General features: G+C 41.0%; 4 protein-coding genes across 5 annotated transcripts; all 4 read left to right on the top strand.

Moving 5' to 3' along the window:
* Positions 1 to 2,695: 2,695 nt before the first annotated feature.
* Positions 2,696 to 5,031, top strand: LOC124196258 (lysosomal aspartic protease-like). Its single transcript, XM_046591177.1, has 10 exons — positions 2,696 to 2,763; positions 3,117 to 3,188; positions 3,251 to 3,377; positions 3,460 to 3,583; positions 3,655 to 3,973; positions 4,050 to 4,175; positions 4,263 to 4,317; positions 4,415 to 4,516; positions 4,601 to 4,693; positions 4,755 to 5,031. The coding sequence occupies exons 2-10, from the start codon at positions 3,124 to 3,126 to the stop codon at positions 4,926 to 4,928; spliced, it is 1,185 nt and encodes a 394-aa protein (XP_046447133.1). The 5' UTR covers positions 2,696 to 2,763; positions 3,117 to 3,123; the 3' UTR covers positions 4,929 to 5,031.
* A 576-nt stretch (positions 5,032 to 5,607) lies between these two features.
* On the top strand, positions 5,608 to 7,641 carry LOC124196259 (lysosomal aspartic protease-like). The gene is made up of 8 exons (XM_046591178.1): positions 5,608 to 5,769; positions 5,919 to 6,045; positions 6,140 to 6,263; positions 6,350 to 6,668; positions 6,748 to 6,873; positions 6,948 to 7,104; positions 7,183 to 7,275; positions 7,351 to 7,641. Exons 1-8 carry the CDS (start codon positions 5,711 to 5,713, stop codon positions 7,516 to 7,518), a joined length of 1,173 nt encoding a protein of 390 aa, XP_046447134.1. The 5' UTR covers positions 5,608 to 5,710; the 3' UTR covers positions 7,519 to 7,641.
* A 1,084-nt stretch (positions 7,642 to 8,725) lies between these two features.
* LOC124196257 (cholinesterase-like) lies at positions 8,726 to 13,245 on the top strand. The gene is made up of 14 exons (XM_046591176.1): positions 8,726 to 9,846; positions 9,919 to 10,181; positions 10,275 to 10,421; positions 10,489 to 10,639; positions 10,711 to 10,845; positions 10,910 to 10,986; positions 11,053 to 11,220; positions 11,286 to 11,487; positions 11,557 to 11,744; positions 11,823 to 12,009; positions 12,078 to 12,183; positions 12,257 to 12,452; positions 12,514 to 12,629; positions 12,697 to 13,245. The coding sequence occupies exons 1-14, from the start codon at positions 9,048 to 9,050 to the stop codon at positions 12,833 to 12,835; spliced, it is 2,874 nt and encodes a 957-aa protein (XP_046447132.1). The 5' UTR covers positions 8,726 to 9,047; the 3' UTR covers positions 12,836 to 13,245.
* Positions 13,246 to 13,902: 657 nt separating this feature from the next.
* Positions 13,903 to 17,821, top strand: LOC124196254 (transitional endoplasmic reticulum ATPase). 2 transcript variants are annotated; one of them, XM_046591170.1, is made up of 13 exons: positions 13,903 to 14,082; positions 14,154 to 14,195; positions 14,476 to 14,581; positions 14,644 to 15,007; positions 15,076 to 15,158; positions 15,230 to 15,464; positions 15,521 to 15,654; positions 15,725 to 16,138; positions 16,204 to 16,474; positions 16,546 to 16,794; positions 16,899 to 17,023; positions 17,081 to 17,397; positions 17,461 to 17,821. In XM_046591170.1, the coding sequence occupies exons 2-13, from the start codon at positions 14,179 to 14,181 to the stop codon at positions 17,552 to 17,554; spliced, it is 2,409 nt and encodes an 802-aa protein (XP_046447126.1). In that variant the 5' UTR covers positions 13,903 to 14,082; positions 14,154 to 14,178; the 3' UTR covers positions 17,555 to 17,821. The 2 variants fall into 2 exon arrangements, with proteins under 2 accessions (XP_046447126.1, XP_046447125.1); XM_046591169.1 differs by having other exon boundaries at positions 13,963 to 14,195.
* The last annotated feature ends 38 nt before the right edge of the window (positions 17,822 to 17,859 follow it).

The raw sequence follows: 17,859 nt of genomic DNA, 5'->3' as shown, positions 1-17,859 counted from the left end.
AAAAGTGATTATTCTCTTTAGTTCTTTGTAATCTAATCTTCGAGCCTACATCATCCTAGCCTACTTTCAGTCTTTTTCGACACGGAACTAAAAAAAGCAGACGACACTAATCTTATAATTAGCCATTTTTTATATCGATATAAAAATTAAAAATCGAAAGTAAAAATTTGCACGAACCGAACAAGCCAAGAGGGAATAAATTTCGACTTGTATCTAATAGGCGCTGAGACTTCAATAGCGAATCAAATACAAATAAAATTTATAATGTAGAAAACCATAGAAAGAAAAAGGAAACAAGTTATGTGCAGTCGGGTGCAGTGTAGAGGGATTTGAAATGGCATTAGGAAAACGTCAAAGTCCGTTATCTCTCTTTTCTTTCACTAATCTTTTCTTCATTCCACTCCTTTATAACAAGCCTTCTCCGACAGAGCCTATATATGTATATATACGTAAGTACAGGACGGGAAAATGATTATTTTAATTCGGCACGATTACACGCGTTTCTTCTCTACGGAGCTAATGCCGTGAGCCAGCCAGCGCCCATTTTTTCTTCTTTCCCTTTTTTTTTCATTTCTACATTTTGATTACGCATTATAATGCAATGCTTTTTAAAGCTGCTGGGATCTTTTGAAGCGCAACATTTTCGAATGGGAGGCCTCTTGTCCATTTGCATTTCGTCGTCAGAAACGACGTGCTATAGCGACGGCCGAAAGCCAAAAAAAGGTATAAATAAAATCCGAAAAAATATAGGACACCGAATAATTCAAGGAGAGGCTGTCAAACACATCAAACGCTTCGGAAAATTTCCAAAAATTAACACGACCCAAAATCTCCCACCAAATTTAACTAAATAGCGCAATAACTAGCGAGAGCGGCAGCACTCGATTTGCATTGAAAGTTGTCCAACGGGATGGTTACCTAGAGATATAAATATTATTCTGTGCATAAATGTAAATTACATTTCGGCTTTGTCCATACATGGAGTCCTTGAAAAACCTCCTACAAGGTATTAGAGGGAGAAACTCTTTTGCGCTCTTGACACCGTCTGTATATATACATAGAAGACGGCGGGCTTACATACATATAGTATTACACAACACACCAGCGTACTGTATATATTACTATTTATATGGGATTGCGTCTGGACTCTCTCATCTGTCGATATAACCCAAGCTAGCTACATAACCGGCAGCAAGAGGACGAGGCCAGAATCGGTTATAACCCTGATGAAGTGAGATTCGTGTTGTTCGTCCATTCAGCATCACAAGATATTATTTCAACCAAGGTTAAATATTCTCCGTTGGGGGGGATTTATTTTTATTATTATCAAGTCCAGCATTCTTTGAGTCTTGGGATTTTTATTGCCGCTCAGCAGACTGCTGCTGAAATGCGTTTATTAGTCGAGATGGAACTGCTGGAGAATAAGAAGAAGAAACAAAAAGGAGGTCGCCTTGGTTGGAGCCTATTATTTGTGTGATGGCCGCAGACGAGTTTGGCTATAGATGGTGTATAATCAAAGTTGGATATATTGGGAGCACAAATGTAAACCGCCGACTGACGTATATGTTTTTTATTTATCGAGCTCCGTTCGACAGGGAATGTGATTAGACTGTCGAGAAAGAAAGAAAAAAAAGGTCTAAAACCAAAACAAAAAGGTCGTCCAGCAGGTGGGACTCGTGTATATATACTATCACATAGAAGCTAGCTAGCTACTTTATATCGCGCCGAGAGATAAACCAAACAAAAGCTGGTGATGAAGTCTGAAATACAATGTACACAAATGGAATTTGTTTTTTCTTTTTTTTTTTAAATACATTACAGTAGTTTTAACTATATATAGAGCCTATATAGTTAAAACAGACGAATTATAATCACCTTTCTACATTATTCGGCTATAGGCTCTTATGTTTATTAGTATGGGCTTGGACATGAGAGTGACAGCCCAAGTAAAGTCATCTATCACACGACTCTGTAAAGTGGTTGGTTCGGTAGTAGTAGCTGTATATTTCTGACGTCATCGTCAAAAACCCTTTCTGAAAACATAAGTCGAAAGACTTCCAACTGGGCCGCGCCCTCCATAAATTGATGGCTATTAATTTGTCCGAGACTTATTTGGAGAAAATGTGCCGTGTCGAACGAAAACCCAAATAAACCTTTTTTTCAGGAGAAGAGAAAATTAATTGAGGACACAGTCTATAAGTTGATTGTTTACAGAGTTCAACGGACGGAAATTTCCATAATTATTGAGTGTGAGATAACACCGCGTCTGAGAAGAATTGAATCCAATTGAATCTCAGCTCTAATTATATCTATTCAAATTAGTTGCTATACAGTCAAATCAAGGGCCAAAGGTGCCTGGCAACAACAAGGAAGAATAATTTTATGACGCAACGTCGTAGCCTACAGGCCGAATGATTGAAAACAATTATGGACACTAAACAAATAACATTCAGCTAGTTGTAGATAGATCGCTCCATTTCACTCGGTGATGAGACGTGCTGATAAAATTTGACAGTCTGGGAAAAATCCAGTGCGTCGTCGGGAGTTCGTGATGAACTTTATACACGGGACGATCGAACGATGAGTCTATCTTAGGGGCTATAATATATTCCCATGTGACATGTTCAATATAGGAAAGCGGATATACGTGCACCGATGATAGCGCGCTGTGATCTAGTCTTCTTATCACATTGTCCTGATGGAAAATAATAAAGCTTCGCTGGACGTGTAAAATGATACTTATCCTCTTTGGACTACTCTCAGGTAAATGACTTGTCGTTTTTCATTCTCCGCATTTATCAATTTTCTATACGCTGCATTAAATTGAGGAATTCATTTGAAATAATTCCTCGATGAATAACGCAATATTGATTCCTTTTTTTTTAATATGCGGTTTTATTGTAAAAAGAAATCTTGAATGGCGAATTGCGTCACTACTAAAGACGATATTGACCGAATCAATTATTTTGATCCCACTCGAATTCCTATAGCTCTGTCTATATATTTGCTCAGTTCTCGAGAGAATCGAGGATGAATAATCCGCTATTGAAACTTTCTTTCGCCTATAAAACGCCTGCCGATGTATAATAGACGTTTAATCTACCGATTTTATTTAGAAAAAGGATGAAGGTCTCCGTCTTCTTGATGCTGCTGGCACTGGCCGGGTTTGCGGCCGGCAAAGGGCTTAGGTAAACATTTACACAAGTTTAACCCAATGAAAAGACGTAACTGAAACACTTGACATGATAAGGGTGCCACTAAAGCAGATGGATTCTTCCCGTAAGACCATGAAGGGTCTTGGTCTTGCCTATGAGAAAGTGCAACGCCGATATGGCAGTGGCAAGTTGATTTCAGAGCCACTCACCAACTACCAAGATGTATATACAGTCAAATTCGTTTACAATTGAAGCATATAAATCAAATCCTTGTGTAAAATATTTTTAATTAAACGTGATAAAGGCCCAGTATTACGGACCGCTCACCCTGGGCACACCGCCACAGGAATTCGACATTATTTTCGATACGGGATCGGCCAATCTTTGGGTTCCGTCCAGCGAGTGCGCCCCATCCAACTTGGCTTGCAGTAAAACTCAATACATAATAGTTAAAGAAAAAAGGTTTTAAAGTTAATTCTTTTTTTTTTTAATTCAAAAGGAAATCACAATCAGTACAATTCTTCGTTGTCGAGCACCTACACGCCCAACGGAACCGAGTTCAGCATCCAGTATGGCACCGGAGCCATGACAGGTTTTCTGTCGACCGACGTTTTGGGCATCGCAGGTGCCCAGGTGATCGACCAGACCTTCGCCGAAGCCGTTGAGGAGCCCGGAGTCGTCTTCGTGGCTGGCCGTTTCGACGGCATTTTGGGCATGTCTTATCCCAGCATTTCAGTCCAGGGCGTGGTCCCCATGTTCCAGAACATGATGGCCCAGGGTTTGGTCGATGAGCCCGTCTTCTCTTTCTGGCTCAACAGGTCCACCATCATTTTCTGATTAAATATCTGATTGGAAATTCCAGTATCAATCGTCAAATATTCATTTGATTGACAGGAACCTCAACAACCCAGAAAATGGAGGCGAAATCCTTTTCGGTGGCACCAATCCAACTCATTACGAAGGAGAAATTACCTACGTCCCTGTTTCACGTAAAGCCTACTGGCAGTTCTCTGTCGATGGGTGGGTTCAAATTCATTCGACGATATTATTGATTATTATATATGTTTCAACCCATCATTCTCAATTTCAACTTGGAAATACATATAGGGTGAACCTGGCCGGCTACGATGAATATCCGTTCTGTAATGGTGGCTGTGAAATGGTATGCGCATATTATACACAGTTTCTGCTAGCCTAGCATACGTTCCTCCCCCGCCATATTATATGTAAAGTTACAACTAGTGAACTTTTCCCCTTAGATCTCCGATACTGGAACTTCTTTGATCACCGGACCCACCGAGGAAATTACGCTGTTCCACAAGCTGATTGGCGCCCAAGTCAACATTGTTGGCGAAGGAATTGTACTATACGCTACAGCACTGCAGGAAAATAATCGCGGAAAATGTGATTAACGTGAAATGTTTTTTCCTCTTTCTTTCTATTAGGTTGACTGCAACGAAATTCCCAATTTACCTGCAATGACTTTCACGATCGGTGGCAAACCTTTCGTCCTGGAAGGAGTTGATTACATCATCCCGGTATTTTCTTATAATTGTGTTCATTTACGAATGATTTTTAGAATTGATTTGATTGGCATAGTTCGTCGATACTACCACCAACGAAACCTTGTGTCTGTCGGGATTTCTGGGACTGGATATTCCCGAGCCTGCCGGACCCTTGTGGATTTTGGGCGATGTCTTTATCGGCAAATTCTACTCGGTTTACGATTTCGGTCAGGACCGCATTGGTCTCGCCGTTTCCATCGACGAATGAATCGATTAAATTAACAACTTTTGATCTACTCTCCATTGCCCCCACCGGTTGTTTCCAGTCCAGTAATATTATTATTGTGCGGAATAAATCACTATTAACCGTTCAGTCAGCTTTTCTTATATTGCCTTGATTTTCCCCTTTCATGAAATGAATAGGTTTCCATAGTTGAGATTGATAAAAGGTCAGCATGTTTACAAAAAAGATGGAATACGTGCTGTATATTTAGGGCATACAAGCTTTTTATTTGCACAATAAAGATAAGCAGAGATGGCTGATGAGCCTGAACAGATTTGCGTCTCTTTGTGTACGCGTCGCTGGCGAATTAAATAAAGCGATTGATTTCCCATCACATAACGGGGAAAAGGTAACATAATCGAAATATAATAGCTTTTTTATTTCAAAAATGAGTCGCCTCTCTCATTATAAATGTACCATAAATATGGTCGATGTAACTATAATAGAAAGAATATATACGTGACCCCGGCAAATGTAATAACAGCTTATAATATTAGTTAACAAATTAACTATCGTAAAGACAAACATGGTCGATAAGAGTAAAAACAGTAACGAGATTATACAGCGCTAGCTTGTTTACGTCAACACGCAAAAGAAAATAACACACGAGTCTAATCGATAAGATTGTATAGTACATAGTATGTTGCTTGATATTTCGTTATTCTGGGCTTTTAAATTTAGAAGCTCAAATTGATTAAGCGCCAGAGAAGTCAGTTGATTCCTTCCTTACAGACGAGAAATATATTTTGTCTTTATTTGTAACGGAAATGAAGATTTTCGTTTTATTCGCTCTAGTTGGTTTTAGCGCTGCCGCAAAATTGCTCAGGTGAAAATAAATTTTAAAGAAAAAAATGCCGTTTAAAAGTTTATTTATATGCTTTCTATTTTTTATCGTGTGACCAATAAGCAATATTCACGTTTTAAAAAATAATATATTTTTTACACGTATCATTGGGTTATGTAATGTGCAAACAGCATCCCTTTGGAACGACTGCCCACGGCACGCAGTTCGATGAGCCTCGTCGAACAGTCGATGGAACGAACGCGAAATCGTTACAGCAGCGGCAAAATTCTTACGGAAGATTTGAGAAATTTCCAAGACGTATAAAATAAATGAATTGGAAAACAACATAATTCGACTGCTGCTGGATTTGAAAATCTCTTTTCTCTTTTATTTTCTATTTTATTCAAAACAGTCTCAATACTTTGGTCCAATCACTTTGGGCACTCCTCCACAGGATTTCACCGTGATTTTCGACACGGGATCAGCCAATCTTTGGGTACCGTCCAGCCAGTGCTCCGAAGATAATCTTGCTTGCAGTAGGCTATAATAAGAGGATTCAAATGAATTTAAAACCTTCCACTATGACTATAATTAATGCACCGGTTTTGATTTCACCAATCAGAGGTTCACAATCAGTACAATTCGTCCTTGTCCGACACCTACAAACCGAACGGAACCGAGTTCAGCATCCAGTATGGCACCGGAGCAATGAACGGTTTTCTGTCGACAGATATTCTGGGTGTGGCCGGGGCTCAGGTGATTGACCAGACGTTTGCCGAGGCAGTTAACGAACCGGGAGTTACATTCGTCGCTGGTCGTTTCGACGGTATTTTGGGCATGTCTTACCCGAACATTGCCGTCCAAGGTGTAGTCCCCATGTTCCAGAACATGCTGGCCCAGGGTTTGGTCGATGAGCCCGTCTTTTCTTTCTGGCTCAACAGGTAGCCTATATAAAACATGATGTACATACACTTGCATTTATGGTGCCCCATAATCGATTAATGAATATTTGATTGGCAGAGATGCTAGCGATCCAGTCAACGGCGGTGAAATTGTCTTTGGCGGCACCAATCCCGATCATTACGTCGGTGAAATCAATTACATCCCAGTCACCCGCAAAGCATACTGGCAATTCAGAGCCGACGGGTTCGATCTTATATTTCATTTTCTATAAATCATTTCTATTTCTATTTTTATAAAACATTGATTTATTTATGCAGTCTGATGATTGAAGGCATTCCTGAATATCCGTTCTGCGATGGCGGTTGTGAAATGATTTCCGATACTGGCACTTCTGTCATCGCTGGACCAGCCGAAGAAGTCAACCTTCTCAACCGACTCCTTGGTGCCATCAACATCATCAATGGAGAAGCTGTCGTACGTTTCTTATGCGCCCATAATTCATTCTAGAAATGAATAATGATTGGTTTTTATATTATTCAATTACATCTATAGATAAGTTGTCTTAGAATTCCGTACCTGCCCCCCATTACAATCACCATTTCCGGATTGCCCTACACTCTGGAGGGCGAAGATTACATTCTAAAGGTATAACAGGATATAGAGCATTCAATTAAAATTAATTTTACCATCTACTATTTGGTGGTGGTGGGGGTAACAAAGGTTGACGACCCCACTACCAACACCAGCACTTGCATTTCTGGATTCCTTGGACTGGATATCCCACCGCCGTCCGGCCCGCTGTGGATCTTGGGTGACATTTTCATTGGCAAGTTTTATTCCATCTATGATTTCGGAATGGATCGAATCGGACTCGCTACTGCCCGTTAATTGCAACGCCCATTTTTCACATCTTATTATAAATAGACCAACTGAGGGTATAAATAGAAAACATTATATAGAATTATAGATGAACTTCTTTTCGGCAATAAACAACTAAATGAAGCAACCAAATATTTGAATGCGTGCATATATTGGCTGACCATCAATAACACTGCCTAATTTCAATTAATTCAATGTGGGTTTACACATAAGAATTCACGAACTGGACCGTAGGATAACGCGCCAAGAGCCGCTTTTATTTTCAAATTTGTTGTGCATCGCCACCCCATCTAGCGACCAACTTTTTCTCTTCTTAATAAAATTAATTTGAAAAATTCACTTCAAGCTCACCTTTTTTGAAAATAAAAAGGGTGGAGTCAATAAAAGTCACGAGTGATTCGAATTGACGATGATGACTTTTTTTAAAATTTTAAACTGTTTTTTTTGAGTAGTTCCGGGACTAAATTGTTGCACCATGATTCGAATCTAAAACGGCTGTTTTGATTATACAAATATATAAGAGATAAGGGTTTCAATCAAATCAGAAGATTAAACTTCATTTTTGATGACATCACAAAAACTTTGTCATTGCCATGACCGCTATCTTCTTGCGTACTATCTTTCAAAAACAATTGCAAAAGTCGTTGACCAGTCGTTACGCAACAAAGAAATGCATCCTACTTCATTTGCAGACATTTTCATTTCATTTCAAATAATATCGCGCGAAATTTAAAAAGAAATACTAAATGTCCGTTCAGTTTGATAGGATTCGGTCGTTGGAATCGCCTCCTCGGAAAAGCGTTCAAACGTGATCCGCATTGGAATCCTTATCGCTACAGCAGTTGCTCAAAAAATGTGAAACAATGCGCACAAGAAAAGAAAAAAGGACGACGGAAGTTGGTGTAACTATATACACACCACAGGTCAAGTGCGAGGGGATAAAAATAAGAAAAAAACAAAACTGGTTGGGACGCGACTAGTAGAAAGTTGATAAAAGCAGAATATAAGGGCGGTCCGCTTTTGCCTACAGGTATATAAAAAGAGGAGGAAGTTGTGGGCCTGGAATGGGGTGATGGTGGTGGGTGGAAAATAGCTGACAATCGCCGTTTCGTGAACACCTGAGGGAAAACAGTTCCAGTCCGGTTTCGGATTGGAATCCGCCGTTTTCTATAGGTAAAACCGTGGCCGACGAGTAGAGAGAATTGCCTTTTACAACAAGTTTTTAGAGTCGAGACGCTTGGGGAGTGTACAACACACACACAGTTGCTGGCTTTTCTCCTTTGCTCAAGTTCAGTTTTGTGCTGCTGCCTGGACTATTGTTTGTGTTGTTCGTTCTGATATACATTTTCCCATCGAGGGGGAAACATTGGCTCAGTTATTCTTTTGTTTTGTTCCAATTTCTTCTATTCTCTGAATGCGTGAAAAATCGTTCAGTTTGTAGAATTTTGTTGGTTTGTGTTGGGCGGGACGAGGGAAATATGTGATTTGTGATTTGTTTCTCCAGTTGGCCTGAACTCAATCAAGACAAACGAAAAAAAATGAGGTTGTGTGAATTGCTGAGCGTTACTACCATCTGGTTAATGGCCTGTTTTTGGAGTAGTTGGGTGAACGCTCAAACGACGGAGCACACACGCCTTTACGGAACGTTCAACGTCAATCGTCAACCCTACAACGCTGCCTACGACGATCCCCGCAATCGCTATTCATCAAGTAGCAGCAGTGGTGCTTACGGGTCGTCCATCAACAATGCGAGCGCAGCAGCAGCCAACAAAGACACCATCTATTGGGAACGGACTCGGGAGCAATTGAGAAATCAACAGGCCATCGCCAACACGGACCGCTACAGTCCCAACTGGGGATCCAACGATCGCGTTTCCGAAACGCGATACGATTCCAGGGGCAATTCGGATCCATTCAGAGCCCAGGGCTACGATCCTAATCGCCAGTCTCAGAGCACTGCTTCCGGCTACGGGAATAATAATCCGAGTTACGGCCGCTATCCCAGCTCAGATTCACGGGGTTACATCGACGGACGCAATCAAAACTACGATAGCAAAGCTCTGTTCGATTCCAAAGTTCCCAGTTTTCAAACGGGAGGTGGATTGGCTCCCGCTTTATCCAGCGGCAGCAGCAGCAGCAGCCTGGACCAGGACAGCCGAGGATCGCAGTCGAATTGGGAGCGTGAGAAAGAACGGGAGCGTGAGAGGGAGCGTGAACGGGAACGTGAGAGGGGCTTGGATCGTGACAGATCGTATTACCTCAACAGCCGCACTCGGGTCAACACCAATCCCGTCAATTCCAATTACGGACAGAATAATCCACGAACTAAACTCCCAGGTAATTTAGTTCATTTCTTCTTAATGACTGACCGAATCTATTTTAAAAGTTAACATTTTCTGACCCCAATAGGTTGTGGTGTTTTTGACGAATGGCGACCGGATTTGATGGGAACGTGTCGGCCGGATTACGCGTCCAACGTGCAAGAAAGGGACATTTCCGTCACGACTCCGTACGGAAGAATCCGGGGCTTTTACGTCCACCTTTTCGACGGGCCGGGAGTCCCGATCGGCGACCGCCCAGGTGTTTACCACAACGGGAAACTCTGGCGAAGAATCAGCACGTTTCTCGGCATTCCTTACGCCACACCGCCCGTGAACGAAGGCAGATTCAAGGTGAGAATTACTACAACAACTACACGATGCACGGAATTCATTCAGCGGAAATACATTAAATTTCTTTTGGCGCCCAAATTTCCTATTTTATAGCCACCACGACCGAAAAGAGCCTGGAGTATTTGGGACGCCATCGATTTCGGCCCAGCTTGTCCTCAACCCGTTCAATACGTCGGGGCTTCCAAAGGTGTCCGTTACATGAACGAAGATTGTCTCTACCTCAACGTTTTCACGCCGACAGTAAGACCATTAATTCTTCAATTAAATCAAGCCTGATTCTTGATTGTCATTTAAAATTCTAAATTAGACTGGAGCTGTGCCAGAGAAATACCCGGTCATCTTCTACATTCACGGCGGTGACTTTGAACGCGGAGCTTCCAACACTTTCCCGGGCCACATGTTGGCAGCCGTCGGTGACGTCGTTGTTGTCACGGTCAACTATCGCCTGGGAGCTTTGGGTACGATTATTTACACGATTGTGATAAAATGCTGTGGTCCTACTTATCGTTTGATTGCAAACGTTATTCAGGATTTCTCAGCACAGCCAACGAATATTCCCCTGGCAACTATGGAATGTTGGACCTGACCATGGCCCTGCAGTGGGTCTACGATAATATCTACGCGTTCAACGGCAACAAGGATTTGATCACCGTTTACGGACCAGGTATAACAGTCATTGCTCGAGTCATTTCACATTTGTGTTACATCTTTTTTTCAAATTTTTATAGGCGCTGGTGCTGCTGCTGCTGGCCTACTTGCCATAACACCCGGTAGTAGCCATATGGTGCGACAAGTTTTCGGTCAAGTAAGTGATCACATCATTTTATTGCGCTATTAGTGTACCGTTAAATTATGGCTGTTTTTAAAATAGAGTGGATCTCCGTTGGCTGATTGGGCTGCTGTTCAGGATCTCTTGCGAGTGCAAAACACAAGTCGGGTTTACGGTGAACGATTGGGCTGCTTAGTCGACCAATCTCACAAACTTATCGAATGCTTAAGATCTCGTAGCTTTGAAGAGCTGGGCAACGTCCGACTCAACGTAAGACTTACACTCAATTATCTTATAACATTTGGCGTTGATTAATGATGAACTTTTGTGAGCAGCCGGATGTCGGGACTTGGCCTTGGAGTCCCGTCGTTGATCGGGAAATTCGCAAACCTGCGAATAATTGGTACGAAGGTTGGGAATCGAAAGATTGGGGATTCCTTCCCGACATTCCCGAAGAATTGATACGAATGCGGAAATTCAATCCCGGAATGCGCTACCTTTCGGGAGTTACGGCGGATGAAGCGGCTTACGTAGTTTGTGAGTTTTTTAATTTTATTCTATATTTTTCTTCTGTGGTTAAATTGACTCATTATCATTATTACTCAGATAACAACAAAAGCCTCCTGCCCAATTTCGAAATAACCGAACAGTTTTTCGACATGAAAATTCGTGAATACATTCATCGCTACAACTATACCTACAATCCGGATGGAATTTATAGAGCCATTAAGTACATGTACACTTATTGGCCCGATCCCAAAAACACGACTCACATAAGAGAGGAGTACATCAACGTAAGTGCAAATTTCAACAAACGTAACAAGTATATAGCAGAATCTAAATGTCTAATAATATGTTTTTCAATTTATTAGTTCATGTCTGATGCACTCTATAAATCTCCGAGTGACAGTATGATCAAAATGATGGTCGACAGTGGGGTGCCAACCTATTCTTACGTCTTGAATACATCCATCAACGCATTAAACTATCCGTTTTGGTCGAGAGTGCCACACAACATCGAATATTTCTTCCTAACTGGCGCGCCATTTATGGACCCAGGTAATTTGAAATAATCAAACTGAATCATTGATAAACTTTGACATCATCTTGTTTTGGTTTTTTCGCAGAATTTTTCCCAGAAGATCTCAGAGTAGAACGTAAACAGTGGAATGAAGACGATCGACGCATGTCTGAATTCTTTATGAAAGCTTTGTCCAATTTCGCTCGCTACGGGTAATTTGATTTTATAAAGCGACCAAATTAACTTTTCTATCAAGATTTATTTATATTTGTCACGAATTTTTAGGAGACCCACGCCCGTTGCCATTTACAACATCAACTGGCCTGAGATGCGTCACGGGTGGCTGCAGTACTTGAACTTGAATCGAACAGACAATTCGACGTTAGAGTTCAATTATCGCCAGCAGGAATGCGCATTTTGGTCGGAGTACATGCCTTCCGTTGTCGGGGTGCTTCTGCCTACCTATCGGCCATTCACAGAGGTGATTTTTTTAAAATTCAAAAATTTATTAATTGCCAATAAATAATCGATTAAATTTTTAGTATTGGTGGGAGCCCAACACTCCTATTTCAGTGGCCTTTTGGTCCATTGCTGGCGTTTGCATCATTCTCCTAATGGCTGCTATTCTCTGCTGTTGCCTCTGGCGTGGTGCTAAAAAGTGAATTCAATTATTCCAATTTAAATCGCTGATTGATATTAACATTGTCTTATTCACCTCTTTGTAGGGCAAATGACAAGCTGCTGGCCGAAAACTACATGGGAGATATGGTGTTGACGGAAAACATGCATACTGAATCTAAAGATTTCAATGGGGATTTTCGATCTGATAAACAAAAGCTCGATCTCCCTTCAACTTTAGTTTAACACATATCATTGGTTTTGACTTTTTTTTTAAAATACGAATCATGCTTTGGTTTCGTTTGTTTTCGTCCCTTCATTCTTCTCTACCTCCAGAGTGCATTTTTTTAAATTTCATACAAATACGAACAAGGACCAAATTTTGCGAGAGTGAAACGTAGTGGACCAATTAAACGGAATTATATGATTAGCGAAGCGAAATCGCTGCCTTGTTTCACACATACAACGCCATTCAACGCCAACTGTGAAATACGATGCAGATTTTTATAGAAAATTTTCTTATCCCACATTCCCGTCAAACGAAATCTGATTTCTCTCGTATAAAATGAACAATTGTGAAAGTACGCTTTTTTTTTTAAACTGATCAAATGACATATGGGTTCATCGGAAATATAAGTTAAGTTTTAGAAAATGAATGTTCTTTTTCAGATTATAGTTATTTTCCCCTTCATATATGAGCGGATCATGTAGGGCCTTATTAACGGTTCAGTTAATAGCGCTATGGTTTATCTCGAGCATTGGTCATCACGCCTCGTAAAACAATTTTTCGGTTATTTTCTTTTATCAGTAAGACACAGCAGGATTGGTTGGCCAAATCGTTAGTGGGGCTTACCCAGTCGTTACCGGCCGTCTGTTGTGATGAGACATTTTTATTGCGTAACTAGAAATGATGTCAAGCGAGCAGAAACGTGCTAAAAACGTATTTTGAAAAAATCAATGTCACTAGAGCCGTTCCCTCAATAATACAACACCTGAAAACTTTTAAAATTGTTCAGTACAAAACACTAGTTAAACGATTTCCCAATGGGGATTCTACAATATCCCTTCTGGGATTTTGAAATTAAAAACCAATTTCAAAAGAAAAAAAAAACAAATCGGTCCTTATTCCTTAAGGGATTTAGTTGGGCATGCACTCATGCAGGCCAGCAAAGCAGATTATAAATTTATAACTAATTTCCAGTTATTTTAACGAATATGTTTTTATTCGTATGTTGACAAATAAAAACGGCGCATCACAAGGAGATTTAAATTAGAAAATATAAATGCGCTTTGAAAAAATATAAATTTGAAGTTGGGTGTTAATTGAGAAAGTGTTGCAACCTCTGTGATTCAGCTGTATTGAAAGCTAGAACAGGGATTTTTCTTGGTGTGGCCACACTGCTGCAATCCGGCAGTTGAGGGAACTTTTCCGTACTGCATCGTCGTGACGAGGGGTAAATTCATTCGGCGGTTTCAACTCATACCAGTCGCAGGTGAACACGTCGAGATCAGTTCGTTTTTTGAGCCATTCGTAACCAAAAACTGTCATTGCTTTCATTAAAAGAGTTATCGAATAAATCAGCATCATCATGGCAGAACCGAAAGGGTAAAAATTCTTTTTATTTCGAGTCTTATCCCACCATAAGCTGGGATGAGTTTCTGTTTCCGACAAAACAATCTAGAATCTTCCTTATGATAATTATTTACGATGTAACAAAGTCATTGTCCTTTAAATGTCCGACTTACGTCTGATTGATTTATAATTGAATCAACCATTTTGTATTAGTTCAAGTGATTCATTCTTTGCTTTGGACAACAGATATATTTTTTTATGGTTAAATGAGACAGTTCTGTGTTTACTGAGTAAATGTTTTCTTTATTAACAGGAATGAAGACTTGTCGACAGCTATTTTGAAGAATAAGGTGAAGCCGAATAGGCTTCTAGTCGAGGAGGCTGTAAATGATGACAACTCTGTTGTTGCCATGTCCCAGGTACATTGAATTTGTTTGCAGTCTGTTTAATGTAATATCTTAATAGTTTGTTTGGATTAAAGGAAAAAATGGATGAGCTACAGCTCTTTAAAGGTGACACAGTTCTACTTAAGGGGAAGAAAAGGAAAGAAACTGTGTGCATTGTCTTGTCTGATGAGTCTGTATCAAATGAAAAGATCAGGATGAATCGTGTTGTCAGAAACAACCTGCGTGTCAGGTTGGGAGATGTAGTGTCAGTTTCCCCATGCCCTGATGTGAAGTACGGCAAACGAATCCATGTTCTGCCAATTGATGATACAGTGGAGGGACTCACAGGAAGTCTCTTTGATGTGTACCTGAAGCCATACTTTCTGGAAGCATATCGTCCAATTCATAAAGGCGACATATTTATTGTCCGCGGAGGAATGCGTGCAGTGGAGTTTAAAGGTAATACCAACTTTTGTTTGGTTTTAGCACATCCTTAAGTAATACTGGTTTTTGTACCTAAAAATTAGTGGTTGAAACGGACCCTGTTCCCTATTGCATCGTCGCTCCAGACACAGTCATTCATTGTGAGGGTGAACCAATCAAACGAGAGGTATGAATGATCAATTATTTAAACAAAACAAAATAGATACAGTAAAGTTAAATGGAATTTTATTCATAAAGGAAGAGGAGGAGGCTTTGAATGCTGTCGGTTACGACGACATTGGAGGTGTTCGTAAGCAATTGGCTCTCATTAAAGAGATGGTAGAATTGCCTTTGCGTCATCCCCAGCTTTTCAAAGCGATTGGTGTGAAGCCACCCCGTGGTATTCTACTCTTTGGACCTCCTGGTACCGGTAAAACACTTATCGCTCGTGCTGTAGCCAATGAGACCGGCGCTTTCTTCTACTTGATCAATGGTAAGAAAGATTATTTGCTTTTGATGTTGTTTCAATTAACTGATGAGCGGTTTTAGGTCCTGAAATTATGAGCAAGTTGGCTGGCGAGTCCGAAAGTAATCTACGTAAAGCATTTGAAGAAGCCGAGAAAAACTCACCTGCTATCATCTTCATTGATGAGTTGGACGCTATTGCTCCTAAGCGTGAAAAGGTAAACAAATAATAATACTAGCATTTAAAAAGAAATGGCTTGTTAACAGAAATGTTCGATTTTATTATAGACCCATGGTGAAGTAGAGCGCCGCATCGTCTCCCAGTTGTTGACGCTTATGGATGGCTTGAAACAGCGATCACATGTAATTGTTATGGCTGCCACCAACCGACCCAATTCGATTGATGCTGCCCTTCGTCGATTCGGACGCTTTGATCGCGAAGTTGATATCGGTATTCCAGATGCCACTGGGCGATTGGAAGTCCTGCGTATTCACACCAAGAATATGAAACTGGCCGATGATGTCGATTTGGAACAAGTTGCCGCCGAAACACACGGCCACGTTGGTGCCGATATTGCTGCATTGTGCTCAGAAGCTGCACTCCAACAGATCCGAGAGAAAATGGATCTCATTGACTTGGAAGAGGACCAAATCGACGCTGAAGTCCTGGCATCCCTGGCCGTTACTATGGAGAACTTCCGGGTGTGTTGATTTTGAAATGCGTTAAACATACATACAGCAATTTTCATTCGTGTTTTCATCAACAGTTCGCTATGGGCAAATCAACGCCTAGTGCCTTACGAGAGACCATTGTGGAGGTGCCCAACGTTTCATGGGAAGACATTGGTGGTTTGGAAGGCGTCAAACGCGAGCTTCAAGAGTTGGTCCAATACCCGGTTGAACATCCAGAGAAATTCCTCAAGTTCGGCATGACTCCTTCTCGTGGTGTTCTCTTCTATGGCCCACCCGGTTGCGGTAAAACGCTGTTGGCTAAGGCTATTGCCAACGAGTGCCAGGCCAATTTCATTTCTATCAAAGGTGTGTAAACAAAAAATTTAGATTAATTCAGTTAAAATTTGTTCAATCAAAACTAATTTTATCTCTATTAGGTCCCGAGTTGTTGACCATGTGGTTTGGTGAGTCTGAAGCCAACGTGCGAGACGTTTTCGACAAGGCACGTGCTGCTGCTCCTTGCGTCTTGTTCTTCGACGAACTCGATTCCATTGCTAAAGCTCGTGGTGGAAGCTCTGGTGACGCTGGAGGAGCTGCCGATCGTGTCATCAACCAAGTTTTGACAGAGATGGACGGCATGGGTGCTAAGAAAAACGTCTTTATTATTGGAGCGACGAATCGTCCTGGTAATTTTCTTTTCTTTGTATTTTTGGTCTAACAGTAACATATGCATCTTTTATCAGTTGTTACGCAATGAAATTTACCCATCTGTTTGCTTTTTGAAATTTAGATATCATTGATCCGGCTGTATTACGTCCTGGTCGTTTGGATCAATTGATTTACATCCCACTACCTGATGAGAAGTCACGGGAAGCCATTTTGAAGTCTAATCTTCGAAAGTCCCCTCTTGCTCCGGTAAATAATCTTTGATATAGTCCGTTGGAACCAATCTAAATTGATATCTATTTTTAGGATGTGGATTTGATCTACATGGCTAAAGTTACGCACGGTTTCTCTGGTGCCGATTTGACTGAAATTTGCCAACGTGCATGCAAGTTGGCTATTCGCCAGTCTATCGAAGCCGAAATCAGAAGGGAGAAAGAACGTGCCGCCAATCCTGATATGGATATGGAAATGGAAGAAGAAGATCCAGTTCCCCAGATTCTGAGGTCGCATTTTGAAGATGCCATGAAGTTTGCTCGTCGTTCTGTTTCAGACAACGATATCCGCAAATACGAGATGTTCTCACAGACTTTGCAGCAATCACGTGGTTTTGGCACTAATTTCAGGTAAAAGATAATTCACTGCCAGACTTGCATGAATAATGATAATACTGAATGCATTTTTATTAGATTCCCGAATGCACCAGCTGCAGGTGGCAGTCAGCCTAGCGGAGGATCTGGAGGCAACTTCCAAGATGATGCGGATGATGATCTATATAGTTAAGTAAAATACCTAGGTCGGGATGCTCAGAAACAGCGGGTTGAACCAAGAACGGAGGCTGTTTGATGTCACGCAAATTTTTCCCCATCTTGTTTGTCCGTACGTCTAACCTTTTCGTTCAGTCGATCATTTAAAATCGAATTCATTTGTTTTGATGGAGTCGTCACCTAGCTGATTGGCTTGGAGAAGTTCCAGATTTTTTTATAAACACGAAATTGCCGAACGTACATTCGTGTATTTTGCGAAGCCTCAATAAAAATTCAATCGATATCTTCTACGTTTTTATTCTATACATCTGGGCATTATCA

The sequence above is a fragment of the Daphnia pulex genome, chromosome 6 (genome assembly GCF_021134715.1).
Source record: "Daphnia pulex isolate KAP4 chromosome 6, ASM2113471v1".
Classification (NCBI taxonomy): domain Eukaryota; kingdom Metazoa; phylum Arthropoda; class Branchiopoda; order Diplostraca; family Daphniidae; genus Daphnia; species Daphnia pulex.
This window is presented reverse-complemented; position numbering and strand designations above follow the sequence as displayed.